The following is a 17,775-nucleotide window of genomic DNA, read 5'->3' on the forward strand; positions in this document are numbered from 1 at the left end:
TTGAAGCTGTTGTCCTGTGAGCTGCCTATCACCAAGCTGTTGACTCTCAGAAACTTGTCTTCTGATTCTGTTGTGACTTTGGATCTTCCAGACCTCTTCCTGTCAGAGTTTCCCCCAGTTTCTGAGTGCCTTTTGATGGTGAAGAAAACTGTACTCGCTGACGCAGTGACTTTCTTTGCAATTTCACTGTAGGAAGGACCTACATTTTTAAGTGTCTCTCTACTATTGTTGCCTTTTCCTCACCATTTTTATAGCATCACACTACTTTCTGCAGTACAATACTGTTCAAATAATGCTCTGGAAGGTATGGTGCCACTGTGTTCCAACATTGTAAGGGTCGTAAGTAATCAAGAAAAGTTGGGACACCTGTAGGATTTGGTAGCACCAACTTTCAAGGCTTGATCAACCTCCATTGCCACAGAACAGCTTTAAGTTGTGAGTCTATTTCTTGTTTCCTGAAAAAGACCTTTTTGTATAATATATATTTTGGGAAACCTTACCTTTTTTTTTTTAACCTCTGGCAGTTCACCACTTACCTTTGTACCATGTGAAGCCATTCATTGGACTTGAACTACCGTACTTTCCGGACTATAAGCCACTACTTTTTTCACACACTTTGAACCCTGCACCTTATACAGCGATGTGGCTAGTGTATAGATTTTTACGGGCGAGCTTCATGACGCCAATAGGTTTAGCCTCGTCACATCAGAATGAAATGTCACAGTGGACCAATGAAACTGTTCGAATTAAATCAATTGCATTCACACTAAATTATTTGGATCAGTCATTTTGCGCTTCATGCACACACCCTCATCATGGAAAACACATGAAGAAATGCATATGATGCAGCTTTTAAGTTAAAGGCAGTCGATCTGCCTGTCGAAGAAGGAAATAGAGCTGCAGCACGTGAGCTTGGAATCACTGAATCGATGGTGAGACGTTGGAGTCGGCAGCGTGAAGAACTGTCTCAGTGCGTTTTACTGCCGTGTTACAGGCACTGTTTGGAAAAAAGCATTTAATTAAAAGTTAAAAAAATCTTTCTGTAAATATCTCATGTTACAATGTGGACACCTGGGGCTTATAGTCAAGTGCAGCTTATATATGTACAAAAATGTTTTTCTTTTTAAATTTAGTGGGTGCGGCTTATAATCAAGTGTGCTCAATAGTCTGGAAATTACGGTACTTGAACTTCAGTAAAAATCTGGAAAAATTAGCATAAGTCTAAATATAACCCTGGTTGTGGGTCTGTTTCTGAACATTACCAATGAGATTGATCTAAAACAGGAAACCAACAGTCATCACTGTCTTTAAATCCAGTTTTCATGACTCAGGAAACCATCCTAATCTCCCTACAGCTGTATAACTATGTCACCTCACTTCTTTTTTTACTTCTCGCATATTGGCCACTAGAGGAGAGTGTCAAAATGAAAAATTACAACAGTGTGGGTCGTAATAAGCTCCTTGTGGCAAGCATTTTTAACAGTGTCATGGCTGTTCGACTACATATGTATGTAGAAGGCCAAAATAACTATTCTAATTAAATAACATTTTATCATTCATCGATCATTACCATATATCTATAGGGTTTGGTAAACTTAGAATTTTTCCTGTTCCTTTATTTTTCACCTTTTCCTTTCACCCTTTGCTTTCTTGGTGTTTTCTTTGTAGCTGGTTGTGACATCTACAATGCTTTGCCCTGTGTTGTCCTCCATCAGCTTAGCACCAGTGTTGGTGATTTATGGCTCCACATGTGGGAATAGTTTAAATGTGTCTCCAAGAGGTCTGTGTCACCACAAGGCTAGATTCTTTTTCAAAGCTGAGAAATGGTTCGAGTTAGCTTAAAGCATTTCTAAAGTGAAAGTATATCCTGGATTCTATATTTTGCTGCTTCACAGATCAGAAACAGCAGCAATTTTATGCCTTTGCTTCAGGTTTCTGAGGTGAAAACAGCAAGTGATAAAGAGCAAATGTTCCATGCTCATAACTAACAGTCATGCAACCACAGGAATAAAGGATTTTCTTGGATATTTGAAGGAAGTTTTTGTTGGACATCAGGTTCCTTTAACATCCCACATGGCCTGTCATGTTCCAGAGCTGAGAAAAGGAAGGAAATCTGTGAAAATATCATTCAACAGGAGCTCAGGGCAACCACACTCTTCTACATTTGGACGTTCATTTGTTTTACTATAGTTCAGCCCGTCTCAGATATCACTGTTCTCAGATTGCTGATGACAATCATTAAATACTTTGCTAAATAGTAACCCAGGTGCTATTCAGAATGTCAATGGTATTTTTTGTACTTGATTACTTTGCTGTCAACTGCAAAGTGTAAATTACAGGTCATATTTTTAATCGAGTACTATGTTAAAATAGAAGGGTAAATACAGACAATTGAATCTACCTCGAAAATCTAGTGGGAGGGGTTGACATGTGTTTTAAATTAATGACAAAGCCACTTCCTTTCCTTCACAGCACAAAAAAAGCAATCTGTATGGAAATACAGTAGGACACTGACAAGGAAGAGATTGTTTAAAAAGGGGATTTATTGAAGTTCAATGCAAGCCAGTCGCATTTCATTACAACACTCAGATTTACAACTGTATTCAACTCTTTGTAAGATTTTTAGTCTGTGATATAAACGATGTTGTGTATAATAAAATCCAAATCCTCACAATTCTTTGCTCTGTTATCAAAGTTGTCAATAGTAAAAAGATAAACTGTAACTGCAAGTTTTAATTACTTTATAGATTTACAGATGCTGTTATTTATTAGTGTGTTGAGTAAGTTTTATGATGTTTCATACATCTTTAAGTATTCTATGGTTGTTTGTGAGATATGCTTATTTTCCCTTTTTCAAAAGTAAGAAGAGGAGATATAAGCTGCTCACATTCTCTTTGAGTAAGGTGGAGTGAATCTCCAATGCTGACAGTCTGACACTCAGGCAGTGAATAAACTTCCATTATATTTTCACATGCGAACAGGAGTTATTTATCATTTTTATTATTACTTTCTTTGTTATTTTTCTTGACCAACGACAGCAACAACAAAAGAACATTTTATATACAATGTATGACAAAGTTAAGACTTTGATTCTGCAACTTTACCTCTTCAAACCACATACCACAGACCCAGTAGATGCAAAGGTCTTCAGAGTACCTGCTCTGAAATACCAAAGTTAAGCAATCTGACTTTAAATTTTACACTTTACAAAAGAACAAAGTGCAATCCATTTGGAAAGGATATTAGCAATGTGTACATAATGCAAAACATGGATTTTTTCCACTACATGGGAATGTAAACCTTTGAATAGACTGGATAGAAAACACCAGTACTATAGTCCAAATCTGTGGTTAACAAACCTCCTATTTATTATGTCCCAAGAGGTTTTTGTGGCTTGACAATAACCTCAAACACATTCTTTGCTTCTAATACATTCAACCAAGCATAACTTTCTTTTTTTATTCCTATATATCATCATCTACTTTTTTTCTGGTCTGTACGGTACTTGTACTGTACATTAGTAAATCTTGCTGTATCTTGATGCAAAACAACATCTTATGAGTTGTATGAAGACCACCACCATACAAAATTCAAAGTCTATCCAAACAGTGCATTTTCAGCCTTTACTTTCCTTTCTTAACAGCAGTTCAGTCTGTGGGAGGTTTATTGTTTTCTTTTATTAGGCCTTCCTATTTCATTTCATTTCATTTTACGTGGCCATGTCATTTCTTCTGGGGAATGCATCCCTTCAACCTCCATGTTGAAATTAATTTGTGGCATTTGTTCATTAAAGTCTTGCCAATGCCATAGAAATGTACTATTATGTCTCCAATCACTGTGAATCTTCAGCTTCTTTGACAAATCACCTCTTTCTCTCTAGTGTCTCTTGGAGCCAGCAGCAGGTGTCACAGTTTGCTGCTGGTGGTGGAAGTCATGGCTAAACAAGGCTGGAGGGCCAGGGAGTCCTGGTGGTCCAGGTGGCCCTACTGGCCCAGGTTTTCCCTTAGGCCCTGGTGGCCCAATGATGCCTGGTAGGCCTGTCTGGCCCAGTATACCTTGAGGCCCTGTGGGTCCTGGACTGCCATCGCTACCAGAAGGACCAGTGTCACCTTTCTGGCCCCTGTCACCTTTGGCACCTGGTGGACCAATGGACCCTTTGGCTCCTTTGATACCTGCTGCCCCTCTATTGCCACTGGAGCCGGGTTCACCTGGTGCTCCTTTGGAACCCAGAGAACCCTTCTCTCCAACAGATCCACGGCTTCCTATGGGGCCTCGGTCCCCCTTACTGCCAGTCAGTCCCACAGGTCCTTTTGGGCCAGTCTCACCACGGTTCCCTTTGGGTCCAGGTGGTCCAGGAGCACCTGTTGACAAAACGTGGTAGGGTGCAATCAAAACGTAGGGTGGACACATGCTGTTGTGTTTTCAGTGAAACATGAAAATTGACTGTACCTTTTACTATAGTGAAGTTCTTTATGAGCTGCGTATGTAAAACATCTACAAGCTTCATCTCCTCCATCACCATAGACAAATCCCTGACATCCACATCCAGTCTGCCATTCAGCAACATGTTCTGCTGCCTCATTGTGTCGGCTAAGCGGAGAAGTGACACAACTGTGCTGTTCAGGTTCTGCACAAAACAGAGGAGAGGGCAGATAAATGAGGTGACAGGTGAAACTGGCAAGGACAAACAAAAGGAGAAATAGAACAGAAGAGTCTTATCAACAGACTCTCAAAGATTATAAGTAAGCTTAGCTAACCTTTAAGCTAACACATAATCTGGCAACAAATTAGTTTATCCAGTCTTATGCTTTTAAAATAATAGCAGAACAGACAGTAGTGATGTGTCTAATGTTTGATGTAGATGATAACAGTACTGTAGGTCACATTGTGGGGGTCTGTCACCAAAGAATGCTTCTCAAATGTATTGTACCATTTAAACTTTAAAAAAATAAATAGTTTTCATGTTTTTCACAACCTGTAGATCTTCTGTGTGTCTTCCCAGGCGACTCTGGCAGGATGAGCTCTCGATGTTGATGTATTTGTACATACTCTGGACGTGACTGACAGTGGCATTAATGCTGGAGGAGATTGTGTCAATCTCCATCATGATGGAGTTCAGACGACCATCCAAGGCAGAGAAACGCTCACCTGTCCGGTTCTCGTAGTACCTAAAGGAGGTGGTTTTGATTTGAAGTAACTGGATTCATATTACTATCTCGTGTTTCTCTGCACCACAAAAGTTTGGGGTCACTTAGAAATGTCCTTATTTTTGAAAGAAAAGCAGTTTTTTTTCATCGAAGATAACATTAAATTAATCAGAAATACAGTCTACACATTGTTAACCCTTTGATGCGTAGACCACATCAGGAGACACCCATTTTCCATTGGATTTGGGTCACTTTTGACCCAGGTTATGCATCAAAGGGTTAATGTGGTAAATGACTATTCTAGCTGGAAACAGCTGATTTTTAATGGAATATCTCCATAGGGGTACAGAGGTCCATTTCCAGCAACCATCACTCCTGTGTTCTAATTGTACATTGTGTTAGCTGTTTGTGTTGAAAGGCTAATTGATGATTTGAAAAGACTTGTGCAATTATGTTAGCACATGAATAAAAGTGTGAGTTTTCATGGAAAACATGAAATTGCCTGGGTGACCCCGAACTTTTGAATAGTAGTCTATGTGTGTTACATATTGTAACATGTTATGGAGACATTCGTCCACATGTGGTGATTCACCTCAAGATAAGTGGCAAATGTTTTAGGATTAGAATTTAAGGTTTAGTTTGGAATTAGTCTTGGGTTAAGGATAGGATCAGGAACAAATAAGTCTTCAGGGAATTGCTATAAGTCAATACAATATTCTTACAAGTGCAACAGCACAATGTGTGTATGTATTTTACCTGGAATGGTAGTGAAGGTCATGCATATTTTCCTCATGTTCATCCATGAAAGATGTCACATTGTCAAGTTGCATTTGCAGGTTCATCACCTGCAGAAAATACAAATACACATGTTGCAGTTCAGTACTTGTTAGGACCTTCATTGAGCTAATGGATGATCTCATATTTGATCATACCTCTGAATGAAGTACCAGGTTAAGCTCAGCCCTTTCTTAAACTGTAAAGTCTTTGAAGGAGGGCAGGTGAGGACGGAAGGTGATCTGTCCTCACCTTCCAATAACATTGCTCTTGGAGTTTAAATTGGTTCCTACAGATTTATGTACAAGTACAAAAAGACACACTATAAAAGCTATTGAAAGATTAGTTTAGAGTTTAAGCTGCAAAGATTTTTTTTTTATTCTCAACCAAAATATTGCATCTTGACTGCCTTGTAGTCAATTAAACCATCATAACTCTTAATTTTTGACAGGTGTTTTTTGTTTGTTTGTTTATTTTTTTTTTAAACTATTCATGTTTCAATAACTGTAACCAAGTTCACACTAACCTGCTGAGTGAGGTCATAGTACACCTCAGTGGACATGGCAATTCTCTGGTGATCCGCTACGATATTGTTCTGGAGGAAGCGCATGGTTTGCGTGGTGCTGCTCGTGTTGGACTTAATGGCACCAAGAACTCGACTGTAGTTCTGCCAATCACTGGTCAACTTCTGGAGAACAAGAGTCTCCTCATCTGCTTTCCTCTGCAAGGCATCTATCCACATGGTACTACAAAGCAGGAGCATAGAGAACATGAGAGAAGCAGTTAAAGGGTAGTCTTCACATTATGCTGTTTTTTTGGGAACAGCCTGACAACAGATTGATGTATCTAAATAACTGCTGGATGGATTGCAATGAAATGTTACACATATATTCATGATCCTCAGAAAATGAATCTTATGAACTTAGACACAAAATTACAGTTCATTTTTATGTCAGAGTGAACTTTTTTGGATGGTTTACCATGATATTTGGTGCATACTTTCATTCCCCATTCAGGATAACTGTAAGAGAGATTCTAACATTCATCTAGCACATTCACACCAATCAGGCATAACATTACGATCACCTGCCTAAAATTGTGTAGGTCCCCCTTTTGCTGCCAAAACAGCCCTGACCCATCAAGGTATGGACTCCTCTAGACCCCTGAACGTGGGCTGTGGTATCTGGCACGATAATGTTAGCAGCAGATCCTTTAAGTCTTGGAAGTTTTGCTTTGTGGCATGGCACATTATCCTGCTGAAAGACGCCACAGCCATCAAGGAATACTGTCTCCATGAAAGGGTGTACATGCTGTGCAACAATGCTTAGGTAGATGGTACGTGTCAAAGTAACATCCACATGGATAGCAGGACCCAAGGTTTCCCAGCAGAACATTGCCCAAAGCATCACACTGCCTCCGCCGGCTTGCCTTCTTCCCATAATGCACCCTGGTGCTATGTGTTCTCGAGGTAAATGATGCACATGCACCCAGCCATCCAGGTGATGCAAAAGAAAACGTGATTCATCAGAGCAGGCCACCTTCTTCCATTGCTCCGTGGTCCAGGTCTGATGCTCATGTGCCCATTGTTGGTGATTTCAGCGGTGCCCATGCACAGGGGTCAGCATGAACACCCTGATTGGTCTGTGGTTATGCAGCCCCATGCATAACAAATTGTAATGTATTGTGTATTCTGACACCTTTCTATCAGAACCAGCATTAATTTCTTCAGCAATTTGAGCAACAGTCGCTCGTCTGTTGAATCGGACCACACAGGCCAGCCTTCGTTCCCTACATGCATCAGTGACCCTTGGCCGCTCATGGCCCTCTCATAAACCTTTGCTGGTTCACCACTGTTCCTTCCTTAGACCACTTTTGATAGATACCGACCACTGCAGACCAGGAATTCCCCACAAGAGCTGCAGTTTTGGAGATGCTCTCATCCAGTCGTCTAGTCATTACAATTTAGTCCTTGTCAAACTCGCTCAAATCCTTATGCTTGCTCATTTTTCCAATTTCAAACGCATCAACTTTGAGGACAAAGTGGTCACTTGCTGCCTAATATATCCAACCCATTAGCAGATGCCATGATGAAGAAATAATCAGTGTTATTCACTTCCCCTGTCAGTGGTCATAATGTTATGCCTGATCGGTGTATATCTATTCATCTGTGTCTTCCTCCAGCTTTTTAGTTACCTGAGCACCACTGTTGTGTTAACTTGGTGTGCTGTTGCTTTTATATCATACTGATCTTCCGTCAGCGTTTTCATCTTCTCTTCAGTTTCCTCAATCACGTCCTTCCAGCCCTCCACACGATCCAGGTATCTTTGCAGTGACTGGTTGAGAAGTTTGATCGACATGAGGTGGTTTTGACTGTCACGCGTCAGCCGATTGCTGGTGGACTTCAGGGTGGCCTGGGTCTGTGAGGCCTGGTCCAGGACCTGGAGAGGGACAGGAATCAGATCAGGATTTGGAGAGGTTTGCTGCTTTTGTCTGTTTTATATTGTTACAAATTGATTGTCCTTGGGGTTTGAACTGTTGGTTGAACAAAACCAAAACCTTTGCTATGTGAACCTCATTTTAGATCATCCATACCTGCTCCTGTCCCAGTATCATTCTCTGGATGTCTTCAAACTCTTTCTTCAGTTTGCTGATCTCCTTGCTGTACAGAGTAACATCAAGGCAGCCTGAGCAGTTTGGCGTGGACCTCAGATCTGAGACATAAAGAAACAAACAGGAGATCCATCTTGTCAATGGTCTCTACCCAATCCTCAATCCGTAGTAAACATTTGGTCCTCTTGCTCATCTCTAAATGTGCCTGTGGTTTTAGGAGAAGTACTGTGCTGCACTGTACATTTTTAGAACCTTTTCCATGTATTGATAATTCTATGTAGGAACAATCAACTCCTTTTAAATTGTCCCACAGAATAGCAGTTGTAGCTGCTTTGAGAATATACATATAACAAAATCTTGCACTGAAAAGAAAATATCTACATGTTTTAGCATTACCCTAAAAATTTTAGAAAAATAATTTTCTGTGTGCAAAAGTTTATTTAGTTTATCAACCTGAGTCAGTATAAAAAATGACCTATAGGAAGTTAATCTTTCTACTTTACCATCTATTCCCTGCTGGGCCTTGGTGATCCTCTTTTGGTAGATGGATTCCTCACCAGACAGGTTGTCCACCTTCCTGAACACTAAAGACACAGGGATGTCAGGAAAAATGTTCAAGTTTTATGAAAGTACACAGAATTTTTCCTTAATTAATAGTTAAGAACAAGCACATTGCACAGGTTGAATGGTGTCACAGCTTTGTTTATGGGGAAATTAAACTATTAGATCTAAATTCCCATAAACATCTGGCAGTGAAATAAGCAGGAATAAGCTGGCCCTGAAGCTGCTGAGTGGATACAGAAATGATTAACATCAGCAGTACCTTGGTGTTAAGAGAAAATGGGAAGTATTTAAAGGAGTAAAAACAGGAAGTTGTAATTTAAGCCCTGACAACAAAACACATAAAGTTTTCATTAACTAACAAATGGAATGAAAACACTGAAGAATGATGGTTTAGCCAGCTGGTCGGGTCCTGCTCCCCCAGCATATTTCCCGAGAGAGCAACAACAGTTTAGACAGCATGAGGTTTTGTGTGTACAAGTTTACATTCACGAGAGTGCAGCCTTGTGTGCTGTATATTTTCAGACTTTTTCAGCATGCTAAGCTCTGACTTAGAGGATTAATGGAGGCTTGTTCTATAGGATGTTTGTATATATAAATGCTTCCACATGCTCTCTGCACATACCACCTGCTCTACTGTATTAGCTGCTGTGACAGTGATGCTGAACGTGGTTCATGGCTTTTGCTACATTCTGTGTAACAATGCTTAAGAAGCAACAGAGTATTTAGATGCAAGAATGGACATAAATAGAAATCAACTACTATTTTTTTCTGCATAAACATTACTTGTGGTATGTGTTTTTAAATACTCTGGGTGACATTTTCACTCCATTTTGTTCCATGATGCAAAGAGATAAAAATGTGTTATATCATTCTGCATTTGTTTCAGGCTTTTGCAGAAGAATTTGTTTGTTTCAAAACAGATGTTCGGCTGGGAATGGAAAATCAAAGGTTCCTGTTTTCCTTGCACACAAGTGCATGATAGTTGCAGCCAAGTGCAACATTTTATCTGTTGATACTGAAGTCTTCAGTGCTTTGGTGTCGTGCAGCTGTGCTGGATGTCACAACCCTGAACTAAGTATTGAAAAACTATTTTGTGTGTGTGTGTGTGTGTGTGTGTGTGTGTGTGTGTGTGTGTGTGTGTGTGTGTGTACAAAGCACCTTCCTTGCAGGGATTATTAAAGCGATTCTGACTCTGATATTGTTTTTCAGTTGTCTCTGCTGATAGCATACAGAGCACCATTTTGTAAAAACTTAAAAATGTTTCCCCTAGTAATATTTTCTTTATTTCTCACTTTTAGTAATGACTAAACACAGTTTGACAGCAGATGACCTTTTTATTTTACTGGAGCTAACTGTATGTCAGCTGTAACAACAGAAATGAATAAATCAAAACAAAACGTGACTGTGATCAATATTTAAAACAGGGCTGTAACTATAAAATTGTTACGGGCCTGGTCTAGCCCCGCCCCCTTCCGGTCATCCGCTCCCCTGCCTGTGTGTCTCCAGTCTGTGAGGCTCTCTGCAGCTGGTGATCAGTGGATTAGGTGCAGCTGCGAGAGCCTCACACCTGCAGATCAGACAATCAGCCAGAGATGGGTAGTAACGAGTTACATTTACTCCGTTACATTTACTTGAGTAACTTTTAAACAAACAGATAAGACACTTGGAACCATGTCAAAGCAGCTACTGACCCCCAAATCAACTGTGAAAACAATTGTTTCTAAATATAAGGTGCATGGGGCAGTTGTGTCACTGCCACAATCAGGAACAAAATACAAGCCAACACTTGCTGCAGAGAGACAGTTGGTCAGGAGGGTCAAGAGTCAACCAAGAATCACCAAAAAGCAGGCCTTCAATGAATTAGAAGCTGCTGGAACAAAGTTGTCAGTGTCCACAGTAAAGTGGGTTTTACATTCCCATGGACTGAGAGGTTGCCATGCAAGAAGGAAACTCTTTTCTCTAGAAGTGGCACCTTAAGGATCAACTAAAGAACACTAATACGTGGACAAAAAAAGGATTTCTGTAGGAAATTTGTGTGGTTAGAAGAGACCAAAAATATCAGTTTCCTAAGGAGTTTATGGTCTCAACCACTAGTTTCAAGTGTTTTTAAATACAGAATGGTGTTAATTGTGTAAATTGTGATCCCATTTAGAGTAAAATAGAAAACAAAGTAGGGTACCAGGTAGAACAGGGTTACCTTGTGACTGACATGTCACAACCCATGGGTTCTCAGTGATATCCACCCATAGCTTGTCATGGATTAAACCACTAACCGCTAATGGCAGCTGACAAACTTAAGCATACACTTACACCGTGTCAACATGTTTCCTGCACATGTGTTTAGAAAAATTAAATGAAATGGCCACACACTGTTCACGGCACACCCAAAACAAAACTGGACTTTATTATGTTATGTGCTTGAATATGGGCTTGGGTGTGATGTGGGATTTTGCATCACTCTGCCATGCCTCACTCCCTCCTCTGAGATCTCTGAACGGTAGTAAAAGATGGAGATTTACAGCTTTCAGCTCCAATAAAAAGTGATGTTAATGTGAAAAGCATCTGTTGGTGCTGAGCAGCTGTCAGGTAAAACATGACCTGTGCAACCCAGGGACACATTTATTTGATCTATGGGAGTTAAATGGACTGTGTTTTATTAAGACAAGTAAAAGGTAAGTAGAGAAGTCTGACCTATTCCCAGGACAAGCCTGCTTGCCACTCTTATTGCATATCTTTATTTTTAGCCCTACTGTACTTTTGCATTTCGTGTATTACCCCTTCCGTGCCTCAGTTGTGTTCAGCTGCTGTAACATGTCAATTTCCCCAGTGAGAGATCACTAAAGTTTATCTTATCTTGCAATACAGCCAAGCTTTTGGCATCTTGGAATGGAGAGATAGAATATAGGGCATTTTTTTTTCACTTCAGGCTGTGACAGTCAAAAGTCAAAGTGAGCTCACCAAGTGACGCCAACACTGCAACAGTAATGATGAGGAAAGCAACAAATCCATAGAGAACTTTGACGGCCAGCTGAAGAGAGTGGCTCTGCTGGCACCTCACACAGCCACCTCTAGTTCGACCTGGAGACATATCAAGTCAACATAAACATACAGTAATTGAATGTGTGCAAGTAAATAAAATTTAAATACACAGATGAAGCAAAACATTAATGCAGGACTTTGATAATCATGTCAGCCAAACGACTGGAAATGGAAGCATCACTGAAACAGCAAGATGTAGGAGGTGTTGAGGGAGGTGTTGGAACAAACAGTGGCTCCAGCTATAACTTACAAGACTCAAAAGAGCTGCTGCATGCATATTTGTCACATTATACCTCAAGGTATCTTCATTAATCACATGGAGTTGAAGCCTTAGTAGGCTATCTTTTGCTGTTTGTTGTTGAACTGGTAGTGTACAGTGGATTTTTAAAGTTTCTTCACTGAAAGCAGCAGCCTGTTGTAGCCAAAACAAAACTCCAGGAGCAGTGAGTGAACCAAAACAGAAAGGTTTCAGGCTAGTAGACATTTGAACATTGAGCTGAAAGTCATTATAAAACACCATTAATTCTTAGAAAACAACAGACTCTGATGATAATTCTCAAGAGGTTCATCACTACAAGCTTTCACATTGACAACTGATGCACAGTTACAGTGAAAGTAGCAATGAAAGTTGCTTTAAATATCAAATCAAAGGCATCATTATAAAGAAATCTCATTTGCATGATATTTAGTGTAGGTTAAAAAAAATATATTATTATTTAAAGCCATACTACTGTTCAAAGATTTGGGGTCACCCAGACAATTTCACATTTTCCATGAAAACTCACACTTTCATTCATGTGCTAACTTAATTGCACAAGGGTTTTATAATCATCAATTAGCCTTTCAGCATGATTAGCTAACACAATGTAGCATTAGAACACAGGAGTGATGGTTGCAGGAAATGGGCCTCTGTACCCCTATGGAGATATTCAATTAAAATCAGCCATTTCCAGCTAGAATAGTCATTTACCACATTTGCAATGTCTAAACTGTATTTCTGACTCATTTAATGTTATCTTCAATGAAAAAAAACTGTTTTTCTTTCAAAAATAAGGACATTTCTAAGTGACCCTAAACTTTTGAACAGTAGTGTACCAGTTTTACCCATCGGAATGCAACAAATCCCAAGCCAATATATAGGAATTAGTTCAAAACCAAAAGCCATTTAATTAAGTCTCACAGAAAACTAGCAAAAATATTGACAGCTTGAAACAAGGAAATTTTATGTAGCTTTCTGTCAAAACCAACTAAAGCTATTAATTTGAATATTTTTTTCATAAATTAACTTATTAACTTCAACTATGTATATTTGAATAATCTTTCTAATGGCATTATCTTAAATGTTGTATTATTGAAGTACCACTTACTCTGACTCCTTTCTGTACCTGTAAGTTGTTTTTTTTTCTAACAGTGCAGGATACTTTGTCAGGTGATTATGTGATTTGGTTGAAAAAACCTAATTCTTTGAAACTGTGACTAGCTAAATAGCCATTAAATAAATGTAACTGAGTTTTTTTTTTCCCTGAAATGTCCATGTAAGGGAAGATGTACAACATAAAGGAAATGAAGGGATCATAATCTGGAGGGTAAAATCAGGAGATTCTATGCACACAATATGTCATGAGTAAAAAGAAAAAATGCAAAAAGCTGTTTGTTGTTTTTAGACTAGTGTACAGGCTGATCTCACCTCTAAACGAAGGGACTTCCTCCTCTTCTCCAGTGAAATCCTCCTCTGAGGAACAATGAAGAAAACAGTTTAAGATCAAGATGTGATCTAACCATAAAACAAAGATATGGTATTTTTTTTCATTTTTTTTTTCATGGTATTTTTGTCATCTGAAACATAATTGCATTGCCATCATCATATAATGGAATACATGCATAATGCCATATTGTTACAACTGCGGTCGTTATTGTAGTTTCCTGTGCTGCGTGTGTCCTTTTTATGTCCCTATCATGTATGCAAATAGGGCTGCGCCGCACCACGGCCACGGTTGGTCGCCAGGATGACGGCTCGGCATTGGATTGGTTGGCTGTACCAGGAAGACCGCGATATAAAGGCGGGACCGTGACGTCGTCTCCGGGGGTCAGAGGGTCAGAGGGCGTGGCTACATCCTACCCTGCTTCCAACCTACACGTCAGCACACTTGGGTTCCAGTGATCAGCTGTGATTTAGGGATTTAATATTGTGATCGCAGTGAGCAGCCACCTTTTGTTTAACCGGCTTTTTCTCATGTTTAAGTTAGGATAGGGAGATTAGACTTTGTTGTTCTTTTTACCTTTTGTTTTTGGCAGATCAGTTTTGGGTTAATAGTTTAGTGGCGTTTTGTTTGTTGTTTTTGGTTTTGCTCACTGTCGCTTTCAGTTACCAGTCCCCATTGTTTCAGTTCTTAAAATCTGTTGAGAAATAAATACCTAAGTTTTATGCGAAAACGTGTGTTGGAAATGCTTGGGACCAGGGGAAGGATGCCTCTTCGTGTTACGCACAGTGACCCCTAGGCTGGGCGTAACATGAACTGGGGGCTCGTCCGTTGCTTTTTTTCGCTTAGTGTTACTCTTATATCGGTGAGTATTTTTCTGGTTAGCATTTTTCTGTGTGTGGGAGGAATTAGGGGGGAGAATGGCTGATTTCTCCATTGATGAGTTTGCTGATAGTCCCTCGTGGGAAAAATTTGACAACTGTAGGAAGACAGACTTATTATTTCTGGTCATTTTAATCTTGGTGTGTCTGCTAATGTCCGCAAAGCAGAGATGCAGACTGTCTTGACTCAACAGCTGGTGGACACAGGTGTGCTTCCTGCTACAGCTGGCAGAGTAAGACGCCACTGCAGGTGGACGCAGCGGAGCCTGAGGTTCCCGGTGAATCCCCTGCTGGTCTGGATCACAAACCGGCCGCTGGTTCTCTGGTAGGTTTGGCTACAGAGGATCTCCGCCTAACTCTGGCAATTAAAGAAGCTGAGGTGGGAAACCCACAGCTGGAAGTGCAGGCGATGCATCTCCGCATCCGAGCTCTGGAACTGGAGCGGGACCAGCCTGCAGCTCACCCATCAGTGTCCAGTCAAAGTGCTGCATCTGTGTCATCAGGTGGGTTTGACATGAGCAAGCACATTGCATTAGTTCCTCCGTTTCGTGAATCTGAAGTCGATTCTTATTTCAGCGCTTTCGAGCGCATAGCCTCTGCTTTAAAATGGCCCACAGAATTTTGGTCCTTGTTGCTGCAGTGCAAACTTGTGGGTAAAGCACAAGAAGTCTGTGCTAGTTTATCTATAGAGCAGAGTTTAGATTACGACACTGAAAAAAGCTGTGCTGCAGGCCTATGAACTCGTTTCTGAGGCATATAGGCAAAATTTAGGAATCGTGGAAAAAATGCCAACCAGACCTATGTAGAGTTTGTGCGCGAGAAAAGCGTTTTGTTTGACAAGTGGTGTCAAGCTTGTAATGTTAAAACTCTGGAAGAGATGCGCGAGTTAATCCTGATTGAGGAATTTAAAATAATGTTTGCCGGAGCGCATCGTGGTGTATCTGAATGAACAGAAAGTCTCGTCTGTTACGAACGCAGCTGTCTTAGCTGATGAGTTTATTTTGACGCATAAAAGTGTGTTTTCTCCACAGTCATCTCGTGGTCAAAATGTTGTGTATGAACGGAGAAACCGATCACCGAAGCTTGCGCGGAGAAATATTCCCACGGTTGCCGGTGACAGCCGCGAGTGTTACTACTGCCATGAGCTGGGTCATTTAATCGCAGTCTGTCCTGATCTGAAAAAGAAAGGTCAGTCTAAATCTAACAAACCGCCCGCTGGCGTTTGTCTAATAAAAACTGTGACTACTCCTCAAGTGCGTTCTGTGCATTCTGAAAGCAAAATCTCTGACGTTGATGCTCGTTTTCAGCCGTTCGTTACTCAGGGCTTTATTTCTGTGACCGGAGAGGGGAAAAAAGTACCGATAAAAATTCTCCGTGATACGGCAGCCTATCATTGGATGATGTTAAGTGATGTCCTGCCACTGTCCAACGAGACTTCGTGTGGTTCTGATGTGTTAGTGTGGGGTATTGGGATGACTGTACTGAGAGCCCCGCTGCATGTGGTGTATTTGAAATCACCGCTGGTGACAGGACCGGTAAAAGTAGCCGTGTGTTCGCGGTTGCCAATCAATGGTGTCTCGTTCATTTTAGGAAACGATTTGGCAGGAGGAAACGTTTTTCCTCACCCCGTGGTTACCGGTGTTCCGGTGCCCGCCTCGTCCTCGGCCACTCCTGCTGATCTCTCTGAACCACATCTGTTCCCTGTGTGCGCTGTTACACGCACACAGGCTGGTAAACTGGGTGAAATTGTGAATTTGTCTGACTCATTCATGACTACGTTAGATGAGAATGAGAAATCTGATGTGACTGACAAAATTGTAAAAACTGAAAATAAGTCCAAATGTAAAAATGACACATCTCTGTTCCCTAGTGACGCAGAATTAACTGTGAATGTTAACAATGACATGTTGATCACTGCTCAGAAACATGATCCATCGCTAACTCTGTGTTTTTCTTCTGTATTCGCTACTGACAGCACATCTCCTGTTTTCTTTATAGATAATGGAGTTCTGATGAGAAAGTGGAGTCCTGACTCTGATGAATTACGTGTTGTTAATCAGGTGGTCGTGCCAAAGGAATATCGCCCTCAGGTTCTCAGCATCGCACACGATTCCTGTTTTGCAGGTCATTTGGGTGTCAAGAAAACTTATCAGCGTGTGTTGCGCAATTTCTTTTGGCCTGGTTTAAAAACCGACGTGGCCAAATACTGCCGATCATGCCACACACGTCATCTAGCAGGAAAACTAAGTCAGCCTGTTCCGCCAGCACCGTTGCATCCTATTCCTGTGCTTGGGGAACCATTTGAACGTGTGTTGCTGGACTGTGTGGGGCCTTTGCCAAAAACCAAATCTGGGCATCAGTATATTTTAACAATTATGTGTGCTGCTACTCGCTACACTCAGGCGATTCCTTTACGCACGCTAAAAGCTAAACCTATTGTCAAAGCTCTGATACAGTTTTTTTTCGACATTTGGTCTTCCAAAAGAAATTCAAACTGACCAAGGAAGCAATTTCATGTCAAAACTGTTCGCTCAGGTAGTGAAAGAGTTAAACATTAAGCATCAGACATCCAGTCCTTACCATCCGGAGTCTCAGGGTACTTTAGAAAGGTTTCATCAAACACTGAAGTCCATGCTGCGTAAATTCAGCTTGGAGACTGAGACAGACTGGGATGAGGGTCTGCCTTTACTCATGTTTGCTGTGCGTGAAACTCCACAGGAATCCTTAGGGTTCAGTCCTTGTGACCTAGTTTTCGGCCACAGTGTGCCTGGTCCTTTGCATCTTCTTAAGGAAAGATGGCTGTCAGATTCTACTCAGAGTGAGTATAATGTACTAGATTATGTCAGTACTTTTCGTGAGCGTCTCCACCATGTTTGTAAGCTGGCGCAAGAAAACCTAACGCAGGCTCAATCAAAAATGAAACGTCATTTTGACAAAAAGACTGTTCTGAGAGTTTTCCAGCCAGGTGACCAAGTCTTGGTGCTGCTGCCGCTGCCCGGATCCAGTCTGCAGTGTCGGTTCAGTGGTCCATACGCAGTGGAACGTAAGATAAGTGACACA

The 17,775-nt window shown here is 40.8% G+C and overlaps 1 protein-coding gene across 2 annotated transcripts in view; it reads right to left on the minus strand.

Moving 5' to 3' along the window:
• Nucleotides 1–2,525: 2,525 nt before the first annotated feature.
• scara3 (scavenger receptor class A, member 3) overlaps nt 2,526–17,775 on the minus strand; it is a 31,357-nt gene continuing 16,107 nt past the window's right edge. For both annotated transcript variants that reach the window (XM_023299685.3, XM_023299686.3), the window contains exons 4-13: nt 13,822–13,866; nt 12,054–12,173; nt 9,035–9,115; nt 8,514–8,632; nt 8,115–8,359; nt 6,448–6,667; nt 5,904–5,992; nt 4,976–5,168; nt 4,450–4,627; nt 2,526–4,361 (exon numbers count right to left, since the gene is read on the minus strand). In XM_023299685.3, coding sequence (XP_023155453.2) covers nt 3,877–4,361; nt 4,450–4,627; nt 4,976–5,168; nt 5,904–5,992; nt 6,448–6,667; nt 8,115–8,359; nt 8,514–8,632; nt 9,035–9,115; nt 12,054–12,173; nt 13,822–13,866 — 1,775 coding nt within the window. In that variant the 3' untranslated portion in view covers nt 2,526–3,876. The remainder of the gene's footprint in view (nt 4,362–4,449; nt 4,628–4,975; nt 5,169–5,903; nt 5,993–6,447; nt 6,668–8,114; nt 8,360–8,513; nt 8,633–9,034; nt 9,116–12,053; nt 12,174–13,821; nt 13,867–17,775) is intronic.

The sequence above is a fragment of the Amphiprion ocellaris genome, chromosome 12 (genome assembly GCF_022539595.1).
Source record: "Amphiprion ocellaris isolate individual 3 ecotype Okinawa chromosome 12, ASM2253959v1, whole genome shotgun sequence".
Lineage (NCBI taxonomy): Eukaryota > Metazoa > Chordata > Actinopteri > Pomacentridae > Amphiprion > Amphiprion ocellaris.